The following is a 21916-nucleotide window of genomic DNA, read 5'->3' as shown; positions in this document are numbered from 1 at the left end:
CATCAACAAATTAAAAGTTAAAACTACACTACATGATAACAACATATTTCTTTCTAAAAAACGCCCATAAAACCGTTTTGAAAAATTTAGAGGAGAGATAATAAAAGTGTCTATATTACTCTATCGGTTGTTTCGTAGGATGAAATTGTAATTTCATTCCTACCAAACTCCATAGAATTACAATTTCATGATTTTGTTGAAGGAAATTGCAATTCATAGTTTTCTTGGGAATTGTAATTCCATGGTAAATGACTATTTTATCTTTATTATTATTATTATTATTATTATTATTATTATTATTATTATATTATAAGGACATTTTAGTCATTTTAGTTTTTATTCACTTTTTTCCCTTTCAATTCTCAATCATTATATTCATGTCTACCCAGTTGTTATGTTATAGACTCGGGTACAAAACAACGTTGTTTTGCTTCAAAACGATGTCGTTTGAATAAAAAAAAAATTGCTTCATTCCTTGCCGTTAACTTTCTGTTTGTCTTCATAATTCGTTCCTCTATATTCATAATTTTTGAACTCTATATTCACAATTTTTAGAACTAGGGATGACAATTCAACCCTCCTCGACGGAGAAAATCGATCTCCGCCCCGACGAGAATGGGTTCGAGCAATTTTTTTCGGAAATGGGGACGGGACGGATAGGGCACTCCCTGCTCCGACCCCGATTCCCAATCCCCGTCCCTGTCGCCATCACCGATTCCCCGTATAATATTTAGCATCATTCAAAAAACGGGGCGAGGATTTCCCGTCTCTGCAAAATTCTCGCAGGGATTGGGATGGGGAATAATTCTCCATTCTCGCCGGAAACGGGGCGAGGGCGAGGAATGGGAGCCTATTTCGGGGATGGGGACGAGGATCCCACTCCCCGCTTCGTTGTCCTCTCTATTTAGAACTTCATATTCATAATTTTAGAACTCTATATTCACAATTACAGAACTCTATATTCAACAGTATAACATAATTGTTGAACTCTATATTCACAAAAAAATATCATTAGCTGAGAAAACGGTGCCACTACCGGCACCGTTATTCCAGACGTGCGTTTTAAACTTGGGTCCACATTGCAAGGTAGGCCCAAGTCCATAGCATAATTTATCATGTCTACCAACCAATATAATTTTAAATTCTCACTTTATCATTTTCTCACAAAATTACAATTATTTTTCTTCCTAATTCCATCCACCAACCAAACCCATGTAAATTCATGAGATAGAATGACGGGCTAGAAAACTAGTTACTCGATTATGGTAAATGATTGCAGTAGTAAATTGTTGGTTATAGTTCATAAAAATGGAGGGAAAAAAAAGGAGTAAAAAGTAAAAAAGAAAAGCACGACAGTTGCTCCAAGTTTACAGTAACAACGTCAAACGACACACCCTCAATTCTCTCTCTCTCTCTCTAATTCTCTGTCTGTGTCTTCAACAGTACAGCGAAGACTATACATGGGTTTTCAGTCAACTAACAATAATTTTCATAAATTAATTTCTTATAATTAAGCGTAAATAGGAGTATTAAAGTATATATTTGTTGTTTTCCACTTGTTTTTAGTCATTGATCGGAGTTGCCAGCTCGTTTCCTCCCTCCTTCTTCCTTCTTCCCATATTGCCCCTTTGCCCTCCATATGGACCGACCCAAACCCTAAATCAAACGTTTCATGGAAGATTCAAACCTCCTCCTGCAATTCCTCTCTACCATTTTTTTCTTCTTTGCTCGCTTCCACCACACCATCGCTGCAAGCTTCAACTTTTGATTTTTTTTCCCACTTAGCTCCTAAGCTTCATCAAGAATTCCGCCACAAGGTAAATCTTCTTCTTCTTAATCTTCATCCATCACGCTTTTTGTTGTGCTTTGGAATCAGTTAATTCTGTTTACCGTGTTTGGAGCTGAAATGTTTTATTACTATTAGTTGAGGTGGATTTTGAGCTTGATTATTGAATTGGATACAGAAATTGGAAGGAATTTATAGTTGGACTTGTAGTAGTATGGAAGTTTTACCAGTTGATTTATCTTGGAGATGGTTTTGGGATTGTTTAGATCAGACTTTATCTTACGAGTTGGACAATTAACAATTTGGGGTTTGGTTTAGTTGCCTAATTGATTAAATATTCCAAAAGAGTTTGTGGGTAGTTATGTGAGCAATATAAGAATGAAGATTACCAAGGGCACACTGTTTTTTAGAATCAGAATGTTACTTTCAAGTTTAAACTAGCTTCAAGTGAGGAAGATTAGAGATAATGGAAAGGTATAGAGAATAGAATACCGATCACCCGGTTAAAGCCCAGAGTAGTAATGTAACTTTGAAATGCTGAGAGCTAAAGTTTATTGGCATTTGATGATGCTTGTCTTCGGTCTTCACATGTTACATACTTGTGCGTGCACCTTTTATCTTATTCTTCTTTTAACATCTTTGCATACTCAGAATTAATGAGGGGAATGTGAATTTTCAAAATTAGGAAATTTTGGTTCACCCCGAGAAACCATATTCACTTTATTGTGATTATTTTCATATTTTAGCAGCCCTAGTGAGGATCTTCTCAAAAGTTTTATGATGGGGTTCCGTTTAATTATGGAAGCTATTAACAGTTTTGCTGCTTTTGTATGTGGCTGAAGGAAAATCATTTCTTCCTTTTGACGGGCACACTATTTAGATGGCTGAAAGCTGGGATGGCAATCTTGAAATTGGTAGCCCATCAGATGATAGCTACCATTTTGAGAGACTATATTTGGAACCTACATATGATGCATTTATATGCCCTCTTACAAAGCAAGTAATGCGTGATCCTGTAACTATTGAAAGTGGGCAAACTTTTGAAAGGGAAGCAATTGAGAAATGGTTTAATGAATGCAAGGCAAGCAGAAGAAATCCTGTTTGCCCCTTGACACAAAGAGAATTGAGAACCACTGAGTTGAATCCAAGTATAGCCTTGCGGAACACCATTGAAGAATGGAATGCACGTAACGAAGCTGCTCAGCTTGATATGGCTCGCAGAACACTCTCTCTAGGAAGTGCAGAGACTGATATTCTGCGAGTGTTGCATACTCTTGAGCATCTCTGCCAGAAAAGTAGCTCTAATACCCGTGTAATCCGCAATGCAGAGCTGATACCAATGATTATAGACATGTTAAAGAGCACCAGTCGCAGAGTTCGGCGCAAAGCTCTTGAAACTCTTCGAGCTGTTGTAGTGGATGACACTGAAAATAAGGTTGTACAATGTCTGTTAGTTTGTTAAAAATATTTCTCAACAAAGTTGGTTCAAGGTTGTTTGTACCCATAACTTACAGTTACCTTCTAAACTTTCAGGAAATAATGGCTGAGGGTGATACTGTTCGGACAATAGTAAAATTCTTATCCCATGAGCAATCCAAAGAGAGAGAAGAAGCGGTGTCTTTGTTATTTGAGCTATCCAAATCTGAGTCATTGTGTGAAAAGATTGGTTCAATTAATGGAGCAATTCTCATCCTAGTTGGAATGGCAAGTAGCAATTCAGAAAATCTTGTTACTGTTGAGAATGCAGAAAAGACCCTGGAAAATCTGGAAAAATGTGAAAGCAATGTAAGACAAATGGCAGAAAATGGTAGATTACGACCTCTTATGGGACTACTACTTGAAGGTGCTTCAACTAACCTTCATACTATGTGTCAAGTATCTTTCAGTAAAATTTTGTTCTGTTCAGTTTTTTAGCTTCTTATTTAACTCACTATCCCTGTATATCCCATTACATTTCAGGATCAAATGAGACCAAGCTTTCAATGGCTGCATTTCTAGGTGAGCTGGTCCTTAACAATGACTTGAAAGTCTTAGTAGCTAGGACTGTTGGTTCTTCACTGATTAATATCATGAAACATGGTAACGTTCAAGCTAGAGAGGCCGCTTTAAAAGCTTTAAATCAAATATCATCGTATGAGGTCAGTGCCAAGGTCTTGATAAGAGAAGGTATACTTTCCCCCCTTGTCAAAGATCTCTTCACCATTGGTGCCAATGCACTGCCCATGCGACTAAAAGAAGTCTCTGCAACAATTTTAGCAAATATTGTAACCTCAGGCAATGATTTTGATTCTGTTTCGTTTGGTCCTGATCATCAGACTTTGGTCTCTGAGGACATTATTCATAACTTTCTCCATCTTATCAGCAACACTGGACCTGCAATAGAATGTAAGCTTCTTCAGGTCCTTGTTGGACTGACCAGTTCCCCCACCTCAGTAATCAGTGTTGTATCTGCTATTAAAAGCTCAGGTGCTATAATCAGTTTGGTTCAGTTTATTGAGGCTCCGCAGAAGGATCTGAGAGTGGCTTCCATAAAACTTCTCCAGAATCTCTCTCCACATATGGGTCAGGAACTAGCAGGTTGCTTAAGGGGTACGTCTGGTCAGCTTGGTAGCCTAATCAAGGTCATATCAGAGAATGTTGGTGGTATAGCTGAGGAACAAGCAGCAGCTATAGGACTTTTAGCTGATCTACCAGAACGAGACGTGGGCCTTACAAGGCAGATGCTTGATGAAAAGCTCTTCCAACTTGTCATCTCCAAGGTAGAAGGCATCCAACAGGGAGGAATAAGAGGTAGCCGCTTTGTAACTCCATATCTAGAAGGGCTTGTGAAAGTTCTTGCAAGGATCACTTTTGTGCTGTCTAATGAGCCAGATGCTCTTGCTCTTTGTCGCGAATATAATGTTGCTTCACTTTTCATTGAACTTTTGAAAATGAACGGGCTTGACAATGTGCAGATGGTATCTGCTATGGCTTTGGAGAACCTATCCCAAGAATCCAAGAATTTGACCAGATTGCCTGAGTTGCCTAAGCCTGGCTTTTGTGTATCCATCTTCCCTTGTTTAAGCCAGCCGCCTGTTATAACTGGATTGTGTAAAGTTCATCGTGGAACATGTTCGCTAAAAGAAACCTTTTGTCTTTTGGAAGGGCAGGCTGTGGAAGAGTTGGTGGCCCTCCTAGACCATACCAAAGAGAAGGTGGTTGAGGCATCACTCGCAGCTCTGGCATCTTTATTGGACGATGGCGTTGATATTGAACAAGGAGTGCAGGTATTATGTGAAGCAGAAGGAATCAAGCCCATACTTCAGATATTACTTGAGAAACGCACCGAGAATCTGAGGAGAAGAGCTGTTTGGGCAGTTGAGAGGCTTCTACGCACTGATGATATAGCTTATGAGGTTTCAGGTGATCCAAATGTGAGCACAGCACTAGTGGATGCTTTCCAGCATGCTGATTATCGTACACGACAGATTGCTGAACGGGCGTTGAAGCATGTTGATAAAATCCCAAATTTCTCTGGTGTCTTCCCGAACATGGGATAGGGATCAGCAAATGGTTTCCTTCGCGTTGAGGTCCTTGTATTTATTTCCACTCTAGAGGTTCTTAAGATAAAATCTAAATTGTTTATTGTTCTGTGAAGAGTCAGATGTGCAGGTATATACATTGCTTCCCAATTTTCTTCTTTGTAGATGGTTTTATATTTTCATTTTTCTTCTCTCCCATGGTCCATTTTTTCTGGTCATAATCTATCTTTGGTCTTCATTTACTCAGCTCTATAGGTTGGAATGTGATATTATTTTTGCTATTACTGCCAATTCTGTACTTTTCTTGTGTAGCACACCTCAAACAATCAAAGGTTACTTTTGTATCTTTTTGCAATGTATGGAGTATGGATTAAGCATTAAAAAGCACCATTCTATGCTACTTAAACACTGTATTATTTTAGTTTAGACACCTGCAGATTGCAGAATAATTTGATTCAGTTGCAGAGCATATTTTTCATTTTTTGATACATTAAGTTTCCAGCTTATGTTAGACTAATCCTAAGCCTAAGCCTTTAGAATTCTTGCCCAAGAGTCATTGGACGAAGTAAATTACGAGTTGCCCAAGTAGCTTCCCAGTCCCTGCCGATGGAATGGTAACTTTAGGTCAGGTAGTTTACCACTTGAGCTAGTCCTGTGAGGCAGTTTCCCAATCCCTGCCGATGGAATGATAACTTTAGGTCAGGTGGTCTACCACTTGAGTTAGTCCCGTGGGGCAACATATTTTGCATTTTTGTCATTTCTAAACTTGAGCAAGGTTATCAATGTCTTGCCATTAGTAATACCTGAGAAAGCATATGGAGAAGAATTTTTATTTTTTTTCCCCACAAGGTGGTTTGCTATTAGGAATGCTTTGCAGTGTGCCAAATTTGATGCAAAAACCCATTTCATTTTGATAATTTGTTGTATTTTATGTCTTCGATTAATGAAAACTAACTCAAATTATTTACAATTCAATTTTTTTGTACTCCATAATATTTAGTTTAGTGTGAATACATAACATTTATATATTCAAAAACTATATCATGACGGTAAAACGGAGCAAAGGGAGTACAGTTTTAATTTTTTTTTTTCACTTCCCAGCCCCCATAGCATGTTGGTAATAGATAACCTGCATGGACAGCTCAGTTGGTTACACGGTAAGTTTAAGAACAATGTTGGTAACAGATATAGAGAGGGATGACATAATTAGTATTAGTGGCAGAAGAACCATTCCTTTTCTAAATGGACTTCTCAGATCAAACATTGAAAAATCTATTATTGGATGATTTTTCCACCAAACACCACAGTTTACAATATGCTAAACCAACAACTCCATAAATTATTCTTTCTATCACAAACGAATACAAGAGGGCAATACATCATTTAAAGAATATATATATATAAATATGAAAAGAGAGAATATAAATATGAGCCAGTTAACAATTTATCATCAAATGTGTACTTCTCAATGCAGACTGAATATAGCAAAACAGTAACATGAAGAGCAGATACCATGAGCCCCGGTGGGGTGGGTTAAGTTTCAAATATCGTGAAATGATCCATCCAAAGGTTCCTAATCACAAGTGTAGAACCGCCACTGATTTTGTCATGCACGAGGTTGCATCAAGCTGACGAGCCACGTGATTCCTTGAGATATGCCTCCAGTTTGTTTCGCCATCAGATACGTTACAAACTGTCAGGAAGTCCAGGACCTGTCCAAATATTTTGAACATTTCCACTCCAAATATCATGGTTTTATCCGAGACAAATGCAGCATACCAATCCATGGGAGCGTCGGGATGAGTGGAGACTTCAATCCAAGTGTGATACCTAAGATCAAGCTCCCATAACTTCCTTACCGCTTTGTTTCTCCTGCCTATTTGATCACCCCCCTCGCACCAGGAGACTGAAAGCATTAACAGGCGGTCGTTGCAGGAAATAAGTCGGGGGTTGTACTCATGAACCCGGGGAGGAGGGGTAGTGTGGATTCCGATCCAGTAACCCCCTTCTATGTCAAACGCAGCAAGCTTATCTGTTTCTGAGTAAACATAAAACATCCCGTTACAAACGACACCTGAACAAGCAATACCAAACTCAACAGGCAGCCTCTGGATTTCTGTCCATTTATTTGATACAGAATCGTAAATTTCCCCTGAATCTAAAGGCTCGTCCCAACATCCGAGACCGCCTATGGCAATCAGTACAAACCGTCTGTTATCTTTATTGGAGTGCCCACTTTTTTGTCTGATAAACTTGTATGACTTCATACTGGGCAAGAAAGAGAGGTCATTTTCATCAAGGGAGTGTCTGAATTCAAGTCTGACCGAAAGCCTGTGAGGATCTTCATAAACATCGGATGAACTACCAATTCTTGACCTGTGGAATCGTCTTTCTGAACGAATTTGTTGGTTCCTGATAATTAGGTAATCAGAGCTGACCTCATAAATTCCAAGTATAGGTGATGATCTTGCATATTTCATCGATGCTGCTTTATGCCATGATTTAGTTAAAGGGCTAAACACCAGCACGCTTTTGTGTGTCTTATAGGAGCTCTTGTCAACCTTGCCAAAGTTAGAAAGACTAGTGCAACCTCCGACGATGTATACATCATCTCGGACACCGGCAACAGAGAACAGAAACCTCCCCCTGAGTATCTCTGCGTCTAATTTGTGCCACTGATTTAAAGAGACATCGAGTGCATGTATTTCGTCTGAACAATAACCATTTTTGACAACACCAAATAGAAACAACCAAGGACTCTGAAATGAGCCTTCTCGTCTCACCTGCCAAAACCTAGGCGTTGCCGTCAAGTCTCTCCATTTTTTGCACACAAGCCGGGCATTCATCAGACTAACGAGTGGTAGCCTCATCAAGCACATCTCCAGAATGTCATCTGGTATAAAGACATTCACGCTCTTGTTTTGTATTACTTCTTCAAGTTGTAAAGCCTTTCGGTTACTCCTCCTCCAGAATTTCTCCCTCATTGCGTGAGAGATGCAATTCATAGCAGATTCCTCGTTTGCAGATGCTGCCACATACCCTTTGCTTTCATCACTTGCACTCGACCGTCTTCTAGCTTGTGGGTCCTCAAGATCTTCATCCATGTCAGCACTCACTTTACAACCCCCACCCCTACCGTAAAGACTAAGACAACTCAGGGAAACACCCCTAGCATTGTCCTGTTCCTCCTCTTCACCCGTGTGGTTCTTCCGCTTAAACTTCTGGCTAACACTTCTGACTAGACGTTTTGACACACTCAATGGCTCAAAATTCCGCAGAAGAGATTCTCCCCTGTCGGGCTTCTCAGACATGATGCTCCCAAACCCAAACGGTCATCAAACAGTACAAGTAATGCATCAATGTTCCTGCAATTTAACAATAGTCATTATTAAATTTACACAGAAAATTTATTGCTACATTTTACCCCAGCTCCTCACATATATTTCAAGTTTTTCCCAGAAAACTGCACTAGTTATTCAAAATCCCCAAAATCCATCTGTCCACCTAGAGAAAGAAACCAAAATCTAATGTTCTTAAAATTTCAAATACATGTAATTTTAAAAAACAATTTTTTTTTCTCCAAGAAGACAATGTCCATTGCTTTCAACAATCTTTAAGTATATCATGTTACAACTGCTCTAAATACATACATTGTTACCCAATACATAATGGTGACTCTTCAATATTCATTTTCTATGAAACCTCTTAGCTACAATTTCTAATAAAAATACCAGAAGCTAAAAGAAAGAGGGAGAAAAACAGAATCATATACTGGGGTTAGAACAAGAAATAATCCATTATTTATACGTGCTATATAAGTGTATGTATACCAAGATTCAATTACCCAAGAAACATGGGTGATTTCTCTTAGGTTTTCCTTTTCTTTTGGGGAGTGGTGGGTAGGATTTAAACAAAGAAATAAAGAAGAGAAATCATGCCTTTGAAATCAAATTCCCACAGCTCCAAGCACGATTTGATCCCAGATCAAGATTCATTGCTGGGAATATAGAACACTAATTCAAGATCTCATCACCATCAATATCTGCAATTTAAAAAAAAAATAAAAAAATAACAGCTTTAAACTTCAAGAAAGACTGTAACAAGTGTTAGACAAAGAAGGAATAATGATCGGAGAGATCCCAATTGAAGAGAAAACAATGTGACACCACTTACAGCTAAAACATCATGATCAGAAGAACATTGAACAAAAAGAGAAGGAAATTATTTATATAATTTCTTGAAGGGGTTTCTTGCTTTCTTCTCGTTTTTATTATGTTGGTTGGAATTTGGAAATCTTGGTGGATAAATGAATTTAGTAAAGCAACCCAACCCGACCGCCGAATAAATATTTGGAATTCTTTTATATTTAGAAGGATAATAATAAACAATAAAGAAAAGCGACGCCTCATACTACCCCTTTCCCCACAGTTCTTATATTGTGGACCGCGGTCCACGCGGTCCCAAAACGACGTCGTTTTATTAAGTGGGAGACGGAGCCCCGTAATTGACACTACAGTTCATTCCAAAAGATATTGCCTTACATTTGTTTTGATATTATCGAATGAAACTGTAGTTATATCAAAAAGTAACTGTAATTGTGTTGAAAAGAAAGTGCAGTGTATATGAAAAGATACTGAATAACAGTTTCACATTTGTGTTTGATATTATCGAATGAAACTGTAGTTATATCAAAATGTAACTGTAGTTGTGTTGAAATGTAACTGCAGTGTATATGAACAGATACTGAATAACAGTTTCACTTTTGTATTTTTATATTATCGAATGAAACTGTAGTTATATTAAAAAGTAACTGCAGTTGTGTTGAAAGGTAACTGCAGTTGTGTTGAAATGTAACTGCAGTACATATGAAAAGAAAGTGCAGTATATATGAAAAGAAAGTGAGTGGCGCGAATTCATCCGTCTGTTTTTATTAATCAAAACGACGTTGTTTTGGGATCGCGGTCCACGATATAATTTGCGCTTTCCCATGTACATACACTACACTCTCCCACCAGCCATCACTCTGTCTTTTTCTTTTATTTAATTTTTTTATTTTTTTAATTCTTCGATTATGGATTTATGACAAATGGAATTCATCTTGATAATTCAGACTCATCATAAAATTGAATCAGTTGGGATATTTTAGACCACAAACACAATAATTAATAAATTAGCCATTGATATCCTTCTTCGGCGGAATTATTAATATTGAAAACGAATTTCGAAAAGTGCAATAAGAACTATTATAATTTTATAACATCTAGACAGATTAGACAAGTAATTCAAAAAGGAAGGAAAACAAATGACCAGAAAAGTCAAATGTTTTGCTAAAATATGATGATGTCTAAACCTTTACAGTGCTGATTTAAACGTGTAACTAGTAGATCCTAAACTTTCTAGCTACATCACCACACATTTGTCAGCCAAGCACTACCCATGCTACCCTCGGCCCCAACCTTTTGCCTTGCCCCTTCCTTATTGTACGTGTGACCAACACCGCTGCCACTCCTTCTTTCTAGCCATCCTCGGCCAGACAATGAGATCGTGGGGCACCCATTTCCTCATGTTGTTGCCTTGTCGCCTTCCCGTCCATGCACAACAACATTGTCGCCGATTTTGGCCAAGCTTGGCCAAGCCTATCGCGTTGTATCTAACGGTATGTTGTGAGGCACGCAACAGATCTCATAGTAGCTCCAACGCCCCCTATTACTTCTAGCCAAGCTCCCTTATTGTCTTACTGTCTTTTTCAGCCATGCACGACCATTCTCAACCAAATTCAACTGCACCGCATCCAATAATATGTTGCACAACACACGGGTAGCTCTTGGACTGGCTCTAACGTTCTTCATTAAGCTATACTCATCCCTACAATTTTACCTCTTTCAAGATGATTTATTTCGTAACCCCATTTGGCTTGCAAGCCTGGAAAAGGCTACCACACATGCAACCTTTTGTCCTTTTAAAGAAAGTATTTGTTATTTTATTATTATATTTATAATTTATAATATAATATGAAAGTGGAATCACTTTTGAAAATGATAGTATTGCAAAGATGTAAAAGAAATAGTGATCAATTTATAAATTTGATAATGCATAAGTAGATCCACTTTTGAAAGTGGAAAACTATTGTAGGGAAGAATCTGGCAAAGTTTCTCTGCCATTCTTAGCTAAGCTCAACAATGCACGACCAATCTCAACTGCTCTATATGGTCTAGACGTGGCTCTAATACATACCCCCCCCCAATTACCTTTGGCCAAGCTCCCCTGCCGCCTCATCATTTTTTCCATACATGCACGACTATGCGGCCACCACTCTCGCCCATGCTCCGCTATGCACAACCAAGCACGATCAAGCCCAACTACGTCGTATCCAACGATATGTTGTAGGCACACGACGGGTCATGACATGACCCCAACGCATCACTCCCTTCTTTTGCACCTTACCCCCTTGATTATAGCTCAGTCTTTCCTTGACCCCAAAATAATTGCATCCCAACCCCTTAGACTTCAGGCAATATCTCACTTCAATAACTTTACACCTCATCCCCTCAATATTGTATCTTAACCACCAAACCCTCAGCCGTGTCCCACTTTAGAATCCACCTTTCCTGCATTTGCACCTCAACGCCCTTAACTCTATCTCTCAGTTCAATTCACCCCCTTAACTTTGTTCTCTTCCTATCTAGGACCTACAAACCTTGCCCATTGATTATTTCCTAGACCCAATTAACTTCAGGCCTTGACTTTCCAACCCAATTAGCATTTGACCATCCTGAGTTCTCTGGGTTGGTTCTTCGGATTGAGTCTATCACTTACCTAATTATCCCATTACTATATTTAGCCATTAGAACAACCGAATAATTTTGAAGTTACTAGAGTTTTTTGTCAGAGAAGAAAAAGGCAAAAAAAAAAAGTAAAAATAGGAAAATAAACATAAACAAAAACAAAAACAAAGACAAAAGGACCCTCAACGTACCTAGCAGGCGAATGCACTCAACAAATTGCACGGTTTTCGCACACCAATTTTACTTTTTTTTTTTTTTTTTTTTGTGAGACCCACTATAATCAGAAAAATAAAAATAAAAATGTAACTCTCTAACCGTAACCAAAAAATTAAAAAAAAATTAAAACATCCTTTAAAAAACTCACTATTAGAGTTACTCTAAGAAAACTTCAAATCTATGCTAACTAGTTTCTCCTCTACTTGTCTTTTCTATAGTCAACACACCGAAAATGTAAAACTTGGGCAAAAGAAGAACAGGAAGAGAAAAGATAAACCCAAAAAAAAAAAAGGAAGATTCCTTCTCACCAAGAAAAAAGAAAAAAGGAAGATTCATAGCCAAAGCAGAAGAAAAATAATAACAAAAGAAAAAAGAAACAGAAACAAAAACAAAAACAGAGAAAAACATGAAGTCCTTGAAAGGAGATTTGGAGGAGACAAAATACCCTCCCTCTAATAGGAACAATCCCTTCAGCTCTCTATACCAAAAAGTGGCCAAAGAGGGAGACACATGAACAATGACTGATCAGCTATCATATAGAAAAACTCTAAAAAATATTGAAAACATTATTAAGAAACAGACAAAATATCAAAACCATTCTAAATGAAATCATCTCTCAGAAGCAAAGTTGACGAAAATCAGTAAATCACACCAACAATGTGTTATCAACAAGAAACTATATACAGATGAATCTGTACATGAAGCCAGGCCGGTGTAAGTGGAATGGAACATTAATTCAATTGATACAACATAATACCAGTATACAATGTATTAAATGATGAAACTTGCCAAACAGTCATAATGTGGAACTCGACATTGGACCTGGTTGGGCGTTAAGACTTCTGCAACGATTGTGATCTCTGTAATTTGCCAAGGTCCTTGTTACGGGTTGTTTTCTAATACCCCTTTTAGAAGATTCAATCCTTCTGCTGATATACTTCGCCTAAATCGCGTTTGAGGTACTTCTATCCGAGGCGGAGGTTCAGGGGAGAAACACACCACTATTACTGTCAAGTTATCGCATGTGTTGCGCTTGAGAGCTTCCCGAACCAATTCTCTTGAACATCTTTCGGGGTCGTTGTGCAGCATCAATTCTTTCCTAGCCATTGTTACAGCATACTGGCTACTCATAACATCCCAAAGACCGTCACAGCCCATGATTAAGAATTCATCATCCTCCGTTAGTATAGTCTCCTGCAACTCTGGCTCGGCACTCAAGGGGCAGGCAGAACCTTTCGGACCCTTCATATGCCAATCTCCTAAGGCACGAGAAACAGATAGCTGGCCATTTAGGTACCCATCGTATATGGCTCCTCCAAGTTTTTCTATTCTAAACCTTTCAGATGTGCAATTTGGTTTATGGTCCTTGGACAACTCAATGGCTCTTCCACGTTTCCCCAACACAGCACGACAATCCCCGGCATTGGCAACTATCATTTTTCTGCAAAAAATTACAAGGCTAAATCAGACTCATCCCCCGATATTGGTACTAAAAGTGTGAATCATTTGTATTTTCCGTAAATAATATACATGCCAAATAATAGGAACCCCTTTTTCTCTTCTTGTTATTCCTTTTGGTAAGTGAATAATAACAAAAAACAAAGGGGGAAATTAATGCATCGTCCTAACTTATGTCATATTTAAAGTGCTGAAGAAATGCAAAAACCAACGAACCGTTCAAATATGAGTGCAGTCAGTGCTGTTGTACCAGAGGATATATCAAGGGCACTATCGTCAGCAAAGGCATAATCAGTTTTCAGAAAAGCATTGCTGATAGCCTTTTCTAGACAAAGGGGGAAACAAGATTCCTCAACAATAAACTTGAGAATATTATTCCTGACAAATAATGCTGCATCTGTACCACCATGGCCATCAAAAACCTGCCGATAAAAATGAAATTCTCATCAACTTTCTACGCAGTAAGTCTATATAACCAATCAATAAACGAAATTTGAGTGTAGAAAGGTATTGGAGAGGGGAGACTATACACACACACACACACAGAGTATCGATTACAGTTTTGTAATCTATCAAGGAGGTATGAAGTGAAAAGGATTTGTAGTAAATTCCTGTACGCCACAGCTCCTGTGTGCTCATTAACAAGTTCAATTGACAATCAACCATCAACATTCACTGCATAGCAACTCTTAAAAGGAAAACATGATTGGCCATATGCAATAATATGCAAGATCAGATGGCATGCTTCCTAGAGATCCCACAAACAGGGGCCGGGGGCAAATTGTAAATTTATCGAGTAAATATGAAAGCAATTAAGCTACAGACCCCATAGAAAGCTCCATAAGAAGTGAACCCCGCAGTTTCACCAAAATGCTCAATTAAATGGTCTATTCTGATGTGTTCATCCTCCATGTATTGCTTGGGTCCTTTCTCAGCATAACTTCCAGAACGATATACTGGTATAAAGCTTGGTTTTCCTTTGGAAGGGCACTGGGCCTCCTTGACACCATAATCAAAATCCTTCAAAAGGTATAAAAATGAACAAAATTAGATACACAGTTCTTAGAGCATATCACATACTAAAGGACATAAGAGGAACTACAAAGCACAAAAGCAGTATTGGAAGTTATTTAATGCTTCTTTGGTAATGAAAAATAAGGTGGGCAAAAACGAGTCCTTCTAGGTTTGGAAGTTCAGGTAATATTATTAAGATTCCTCTCCACCTGTTATGTCTGAAAACTGCTGGTCTTTAACTACTTAGCTATAGGAACCCATCCCCACAAAGAAAGAAGACACGGCCAAACAATAGCTTTGCTATTCTGCATTTCGGGTTGGGGTTAGAGTGGGATATTACAAGCTAAGTGATAAAAATACATTCAAGTAACTAGAGATGCATCTTAAATGTAAAAAGTAACAAAGAGTCAATAAGGCGAGTCTAAACAAAAATGGAAGGAAAATAGCAGTAACTTAAAAACTACCCTGATGGCAAATTAAATACCAACATATGGATATAATTAATAGCTTATTTACACCTTTTGAACAAGACCCATTTGACTTGCAGAAGTATGATGATATTTAATGCAGCAGTGTAATAATAACACTGGAAAGAGCATTTTTTTTAGTACTGTTGACTATGTTACAATATAGTATCTGTTCATTGCTACTTTCTCAACCAAATGAAGCACAAAGAGCCAATATCGCCTCCACTGAGGCTCGAACCCACCCCTTTCCATGTGGAGGTACAACCGGGTGCCACTAGACCACACTAGACACTGGAAAGAGCATTATTCGAGCTACAATAAAACATTTCACAAATTATAACAAGTAGATCAATTTATAGAAAAACCAATACACAGCAAAGATATCAGATACAAGATATTAGCCTAAACATGCCAAGGGGGTGGATAGGAACTTACCAAATCAGCAGATGCCACAAGCATAGCAGAACTTATAGAATGCCTCACAGTGGAAAGATGGCGTGGAGGTTTGCCACTTGGTTCTGATTTCACTTGTAATTCATTGTTTGAAGTTGGAGTGTTGTCCTTGTTATTATAACTTCCTTCTAATACAGTGAATGTATGTGAAATTTCAGTATCAGTCGCCATTAGCATTCCTGAACATAAACTCCAGTCCTAAGCACTAATCCCCTTGACTTGAGTAGATCCTTATCCACAACAAAATTAACTTCCTTCCACTTCACTTCTTTCCAAATTCCAAAGGTAACCAGAAGGTTCTATGGCCCAAACTCAACAATTTGAAGAAGTTTTGCCCCAAAAGTCGAACCTTTCGGCCTTGTAAACGTAAAGCCTAAAACTATGCCAAGAAACCCAAAACCCCAGAAACCCAGATCAAGCTTTCAGAACTTTCACTAACATAAAAACTGAACACAGGAAAGGATAAAATCAAAACTCACCCAAATCAATGCTTGTATGCATAATTGAAGGAAACCCAAGTTCAGAGACTAATCAAGATACTGAAATGAATTACAAGAATTTAATCCTCTTGAACGAGTAAAGAAGAAGAAATTTCTCACAAGTAATGAGGACGATTGATTGTGATCTTGTTCTCCTTTATGCTACTTGTCAGACATTAAGAGAAAACCCCCAAAAATGGAAACCTTCTAAGTGAGAAATCAACGCCCAGTCCAAAACATAAACAAAGAAAAGAAAGGAAAAAAAAAAAAAAAAAAAAAGAGTTTATAAGGGTCAATCATCAATGTATGCACAAGCGGATTGGGATTGGGTGGGGCTCATCGTCTCGTGGAGTCGTGGGAGTTTGGTATTAGTACAAAACCGGCGATTAAGGGTGGTAAACCGCTAATTGTCCAATTCATCTACTCATCTTTGCTGAATACTTGAATAGGTCGTGACTTTAAACATTATTTTATAAATCCATTTTGTTGACATCTTATTCACTTTCTAGTTTTTAAAGAAACTAGCGAATGAAATAATACTCAATGTTTATTATTACGTATTAAATAAATATTTCAAAGTATATCCAATGTAAGATTATATAGGAAATGTTCATGCATATGTAATTGAATGTTAAATTTGTTTATTTAAATCGTTAATTCAAAGTTTATGAATGCAAAAATGATAGCATAAATAAATACTACTTTTCGTTTGAATTTCTCTAAGTCTTTTTAATTCTCTTTCGGGTGGTATTGCCAACTTTATCTTCAGTACTTTTATTTTTAATTTATTTATTAGTATTTGGTAATGTGTCATGTGCAATTGAGTTATTGTGGTTGTATAGATGACATCATCATGCAATTAGATTATGATGTAGGAAGTTGTTGATTTGTCTTGTTGTGTTTGTATATATGACTGAGATCTTAGTTGTACTATAAACTCTTGATCTTGCAAGCACCTATTGATATCTGGCAGTTGCAATTTTTTCCCTTATATGTTTCATGTGCTGTGAGATGTGTGTCGTATATTCCCATGTGAAAGTATTGAACAAGATATTAATATTTATTATATTTGTAAAAGGTTAATGAATATTACAGTTTGTTCTAGTTTAATAACTTATTGTAGAAAATATAGACAATATAACTAATGAAATTATATCTCTTTTTAAATATTTTTGATAATGAGTATTTTTTTTTTTGAATAAAGACATTGTAAATATCGAATTATAAATTAAACAAATGCATTTTTTTTTTTTGGTAACTACTAATTTATTTAATTTAATAAGAGTAATGGAGTGTGATGATACTTACTTTTGAATAATATACGTTAACATATTAATAGTATATGTTCAACAATTATGCCAACTGTGATTGGGATGAGGTTTGAACCTAAGACCTTACTTATATAAATTAATGGGTAAGTTAAAAATTAACGAAATATTAACGGAAAAGAGAATACTTAACTGAAAATTTAATAGATAATCATATAATCTATACCTATATTTATATCAATATCTATATCTATATTCTATATATCTATCTATACTATTAATAAAAACAATATCCTCAATTTAACTTCCCGCCCAAAACACTCTTATACTGTTAAGATTTGCGTAATCTATACTATTAATAAAAACAATATCCTCAACTTTAACTTCCCGTCCAAAATACTCATTAAGATTTGCCTAATATTGTAAAATATGGTAATACAAGTCCAATTCGTAATACAACTGTACATTAAAATGTGGTAATACAATTCCTAATAAAATATATTCCTCCTTCGTTTCTATTCGTAATACAACTCTAGATTAAAATTACTAATCGTAATAATACAGTACATATATTTCTCTGCAATGCAATTTATACTATTAATAAAAACAATATCCTCAACTTTAACTTTCCGCCCGAAACACTATATGTTAAGGTTTGCGTAATATTTTAAAATATGGTAATAAAATTCCTATTCGTAATACAATTATACATTAAAATATGGTAATACAATTCATAATAAAATATATTTCTTCTTATGTTCCTATTCGTAATATAATTCTAGATTAAAATTACTAATCGTAATAATACGGTACATATATTTCCCTGCAATGCAATCTATATCTATACTACTAGTATTTTCACCCGTGCGTTGCACGAAATGAATTTGTTATAATATTTTAAGAAATATTTGAATCGATATACAATTATATAAATTATAAAATCGAATATGAGTATGAATAAGTGTATAAATGCAATTATAGTATGAGTCTTCCTTGCATGCAACAAATATCACAAAAATTCAGTGTTCTAAAATAAGCGTATAAATGCAATAGGTAGATAATTTACATTATTGCATCATATTCATTAATTTAATTACTTGTTGGTTAGTTATTGCAAGATCTTGAGGTACACTTATATTTTGATATTCAGTAAGTATAACTATATTAGAAAAAAATTTGCATGGGAGTAATGAGATAATCAGTTCAGTAATTGTTGGTTGACCGAGCGTTGTGTTGGAGGAAGAAGATGATATATAGTGAAGATGATATTGCCCTTCACTATATATCATCTTCTTCCTTCAACACGTTGATATTCTCTGGACAAATAACTGTTGGAAAAAATTAGCATAAAATGGCATTTTACTGGCAATATTGTGGTACAAATATATGTGGGGTCAACTTTCGATTTGGGTCGGGTCAAAGTGGATTCGTGTTCTTCGTAGTTAGACGAAATGATTGATATATTGTACGCTCAAAACTGATAATGGGTGAATGAGAAATTGATTCTCAAAGTTGACCCATTTGAGTTAGAAAAATATAGAGAAAAACCTTTCAAGTAACTTTTGTCCCACATTGGTTTGAGAAGTGGTTTGCACCACTACTTATACAAGAGTTTTTCTAAGGCTTATTGAATTGTATAACATAGAGGCTCTCTCTCGCGAGCGCGCGCGCGCGGGAGGGGGGGGGGGGGGGGGGTGCAAATGAACTTAAAAAGGCTTGACTCGCCGACACCTGCATGCACGAATGTCGTTCAGAAAATTGTTTGGCCTTGCGGGTTGAATTATGCCAAATTTTCATATTGTTTTTATTAATAGTATAGATGTTTGTTTTTATTAATAGTATAGATATAGATGTTTTTATTAATAGTATAGATTGCATTGCAGAGAAATATATATACTGAATTATTACCATTAGTAATTCTAGTCTAGAATTGTATTACGAATAGGAGGAAGAATATATTTTATTAGGAATTCTAATTTTATTTACAATTGTATTAGGGATAGGAATTGTATTACCATATTTTACAATATTACGCACACCAAAATATTATAGGTCTGTTTTGGCCGGGAAGTTAAAACTGAGGATATTGTTTTTATTAATAGTATAGATTGCATTGCGCAGAAAAATATATATACTGAATTATTACCATTAGTAATTCTAGTCTAGAATTGTATTACGAATAGGAACGTAGGGAATAATATATTTTATTAGGAATTCTATTTTAATTTACAATTGTATTAGGGATAGGAACTGTATTACCATATTTTATAATATTACGCAAACCATAATATTATAGGTCTGTTTTGGGCGGGAAGTTAAAACTGAGGATATTGTTTTTATTAATAGTATAGATTGCATTGCAGAGAAATATATATACTGAATTATTACCATTAGTAATTCTAGTCTAGAATTGTATTACGAATAGGAACGTAGGGAATAATATATTTTATTAGGAATTCTATTTTAATTTACAATTGTATTAGGGATAGGAACTGTATTACCATATTTTATAATATTACGCAAACCATAATATTATAGGTCTGTTTTGGGCTGGAAGTTAAAACTGAGGATATTGTTTTTATTAATAGTATAGATTGCATTGCAGAGAAATATATATACTGAATTATTACCATTAGTAATTCTAGTCTAGAATTGTATTACGAATAGGAACGTAGGGAAGAATATATTTTATTAGGAATTCTATTTTAATTTACAATTGTATTAGGGATAGGAACTGTATTACCATATTTTATAATATTACGCAAACCATAATATTATAGGTCTGTTTTGGCCGGGAAGTTAAAACTGAGGATATTGTTTTTATTAATAGTATAGATTGCATTGCAGAGAAATATATATACTGAATTATTACCATTAGTAATTCTAGTCTATAATTGTATTACGAATAGGAACGTAGTGAAGAATATATTTTATTAGGAATTCTATTTTAATTTACAATTGTATTAGGAATTGTATTACCACATTTTACAATATTAAGCAAACCATAATATAGGTCTGTTTTGGGCGGGAAGTTAAAACTGAGGATATTGTTTTTATTAATAGTATAGATTAATAAAAACAATATCTTCAACTTTTACTTTTCCGCCCAAAACATTCATATACGGTTAATGTTTATGTAATATTATAAAATATAGTAATACAATTCCTATTCGTAATACAATTATATTTTAACTTACTGCTCAAAGCAGTCCTATACTATTAAGGTTTGTGTAATATTATAAAATAGGGTAATACAATTCATATTCGTACTTCAATTGTACATTAAAATATGTTAATACAATTCTTAATACGATATATTTTTTGACATTATAAGTTTGCTTAGTTTTAAACAAATTAGGAAGTTTAGTTTTAAACAGATTAGGATTTAAGAAGCTTTTTGTTTAGTTTTAGCGTATTTATTTATATATAGTAGGAAATAAGGTTTGTGGTTGTGGAATTCTTCTTTCTGTCTTTGTCTCTGCTTTAATTTGCTCTTCTTTCTGTCTTTGTCTCTGCTTTAATTTGCTCTTCTTTCTTTCTCTCCTTCCACTTCGGAACTTAGAGATTAATGGCGGCAATAAGGGAGCTGAGCGGCTATCCCTTGGGATTCCCAAGTGAGGGAAAATTGCAGATTTGGAAATTTACTCCCGATTCGGAGGGCTTACGTTTTGATTTTAACTTCAATCCGATATTGGACTTGAGTTCTCCGGCGAGCGCTTTTAGGTTCTTCTTCGACAGGCTTGGCGAGGTGGATTCTGGGGTGGGCGAAGAAATTGTGGGTCGTATAGCGACGTTTGCTTTGGACCAAGTTGGCACAACAAATTGGATTTGTGGGTTGTTTTTATTGGTCGTCCTAGAAACGGTTCCGATGAGGATAGATGATGGGAAAAAGTCCGAGAATTGGTTTTACACAAAAGAGGTTAATGAGAAAGGTGAATGTTGCTCCATCTGCTTGGAAGGGTTTATGAAAGGGACAATGGTCATTCCATTGTTGCCCTGTTTGCATAGGTTTCACAATGGCTGCATTATTCCATGGCTACGCAACAACACAACATGCCCCGTTTGCCGCTGCACATGTACACTCAAATCTTCATAAAATGCATGTAATTAAACAATTACATGCATTATTTCATTGGGTTTTTCTTAAGATTTCTTGATTTCAAACTGTAATTACGTTATTTCTTTATAACTAGTATTTTCTCCCATTCGTTGCACAGATGGATTTTGTTATAATATTTTAAGAATATTTGGATCGATATTTAATTATATGAATTATAATATTGAATATTATATAATGCAATTGATGAAATTGTTTGGATCAATTATGTTTTTTGATGTTATTTTTGCTTGAATTCGAGCAAATAATTGCCCAATTGAACGTGCACATTTATTTGATTATAAGATTAGTGCAAAAAGTATCACTCAATGTGCTGACCGTTGGGATGAGGGTTAGTGCTGGAGGGATACCT

General features: G+C 36.0%; 4 protein-coding genes across 4 annotated transcripts; 2 read left to right on the top strand and 2 right to left on the bottom strand.

The window, feature by feature from the left end:
- Positions 1-1553: 1553 nt before the first annotated feature.
- On the top strand, positions 1554-5691 carry LOC116006492 (U-box domain-containing protein 44). The gene is made up of 4 exons (XM_031246889.1): positions 1554-1817; positions 2629-3221; positions 3320-3629; positions 3746-5691. The coding sequence occupies exons 2-4, from the start codon at positions 2667-2669 to the stop codon at positions 5323-5325; spliced, it is 2445 nt and encodes an 814-aa protein (XP_031102749.1). The 5' UTR covers positions 1554-1817; positions 2629-2666; the 3' UTR covers positions 5326-5691.
- Positions 5692-6555: 864 nt separating this feature from the next.
- LOC116007148 (F-box/kelch-repeat protein At5g42350-like) lies at positions 6556-9623 on the bottom strand. Its single transcript, XM_031247749.1, has 3 exons — positions 9481-9623; positions 9246-9349; positions 6556-8672 (listed from the first exon to the last, which is right to left on the bottom strand). The coding sequence occupies exon 3, from the start codon at positions 8616-8618 to the stop codon at positions 6885-6887; it is 1734 nt and encodes a 577-aa protein (XP_031103609.1). The 5' UTR covers positions 8619-8672; positions 9246-9349; positions 9481-9623; the 3' UTR covers positions 6556-6884.
- Positions 9624-12882: 3259 nt separating this feature from the next.
- LOC116006985 (probable protein phosphatase 2C 27) lies at positions 12883-16426 on the bottom strand. Its single transcript, XM_031247538.1, has 4 exons — positions 15683-16426; positions 14592-14786; positions 13983-14188; positions 12883-13749 (listed from the first exon to the last, which is right to left on the bottom strand). The coding sequence occupies exons 1-4, from the start codon at positions 15875-15877 to the stop codon at positions 13191-13193; spliced, it is 1155 nt and encodes a 384-aa protein (XP_031103398.1). The 5' UTR covers positions 15878-16426; the 3' UTR covers positions 12883-13190.
- A 4589-nt stretch (positions 16427-21015) lies between these two features.
- On the top strand, positions 21016-21543 carry LOC116005641 (NEP1-interacting protein 2-like). The gene has a single exon (XM_031245887.1). It carries the CDS (start codon positions 21016-21018, stop codon positions 21541-21543), a length of 528 nt encoding a protein of 175 aa, XP_031101747.1.
- Positions 21544-21916: the final 373 nt, after the last annotated feature.

This window comes from Ipomoea triloba, chromosome 15 (genome assembly GCF_003576645.1).
Source record: "Ipomoea triloba cultivar NCNSP0323 chromosome 15, ASM357664v1".
NCBI lineage: Eukaryota > Viridiplantae > Streptophyta > Magnoliopsida > Solanales > Convolvulaceae > Ipomoea > Ipomoea triloba.
This window is presented reverse-complemented; position numbering and strand designations above follow the sequence as displayed.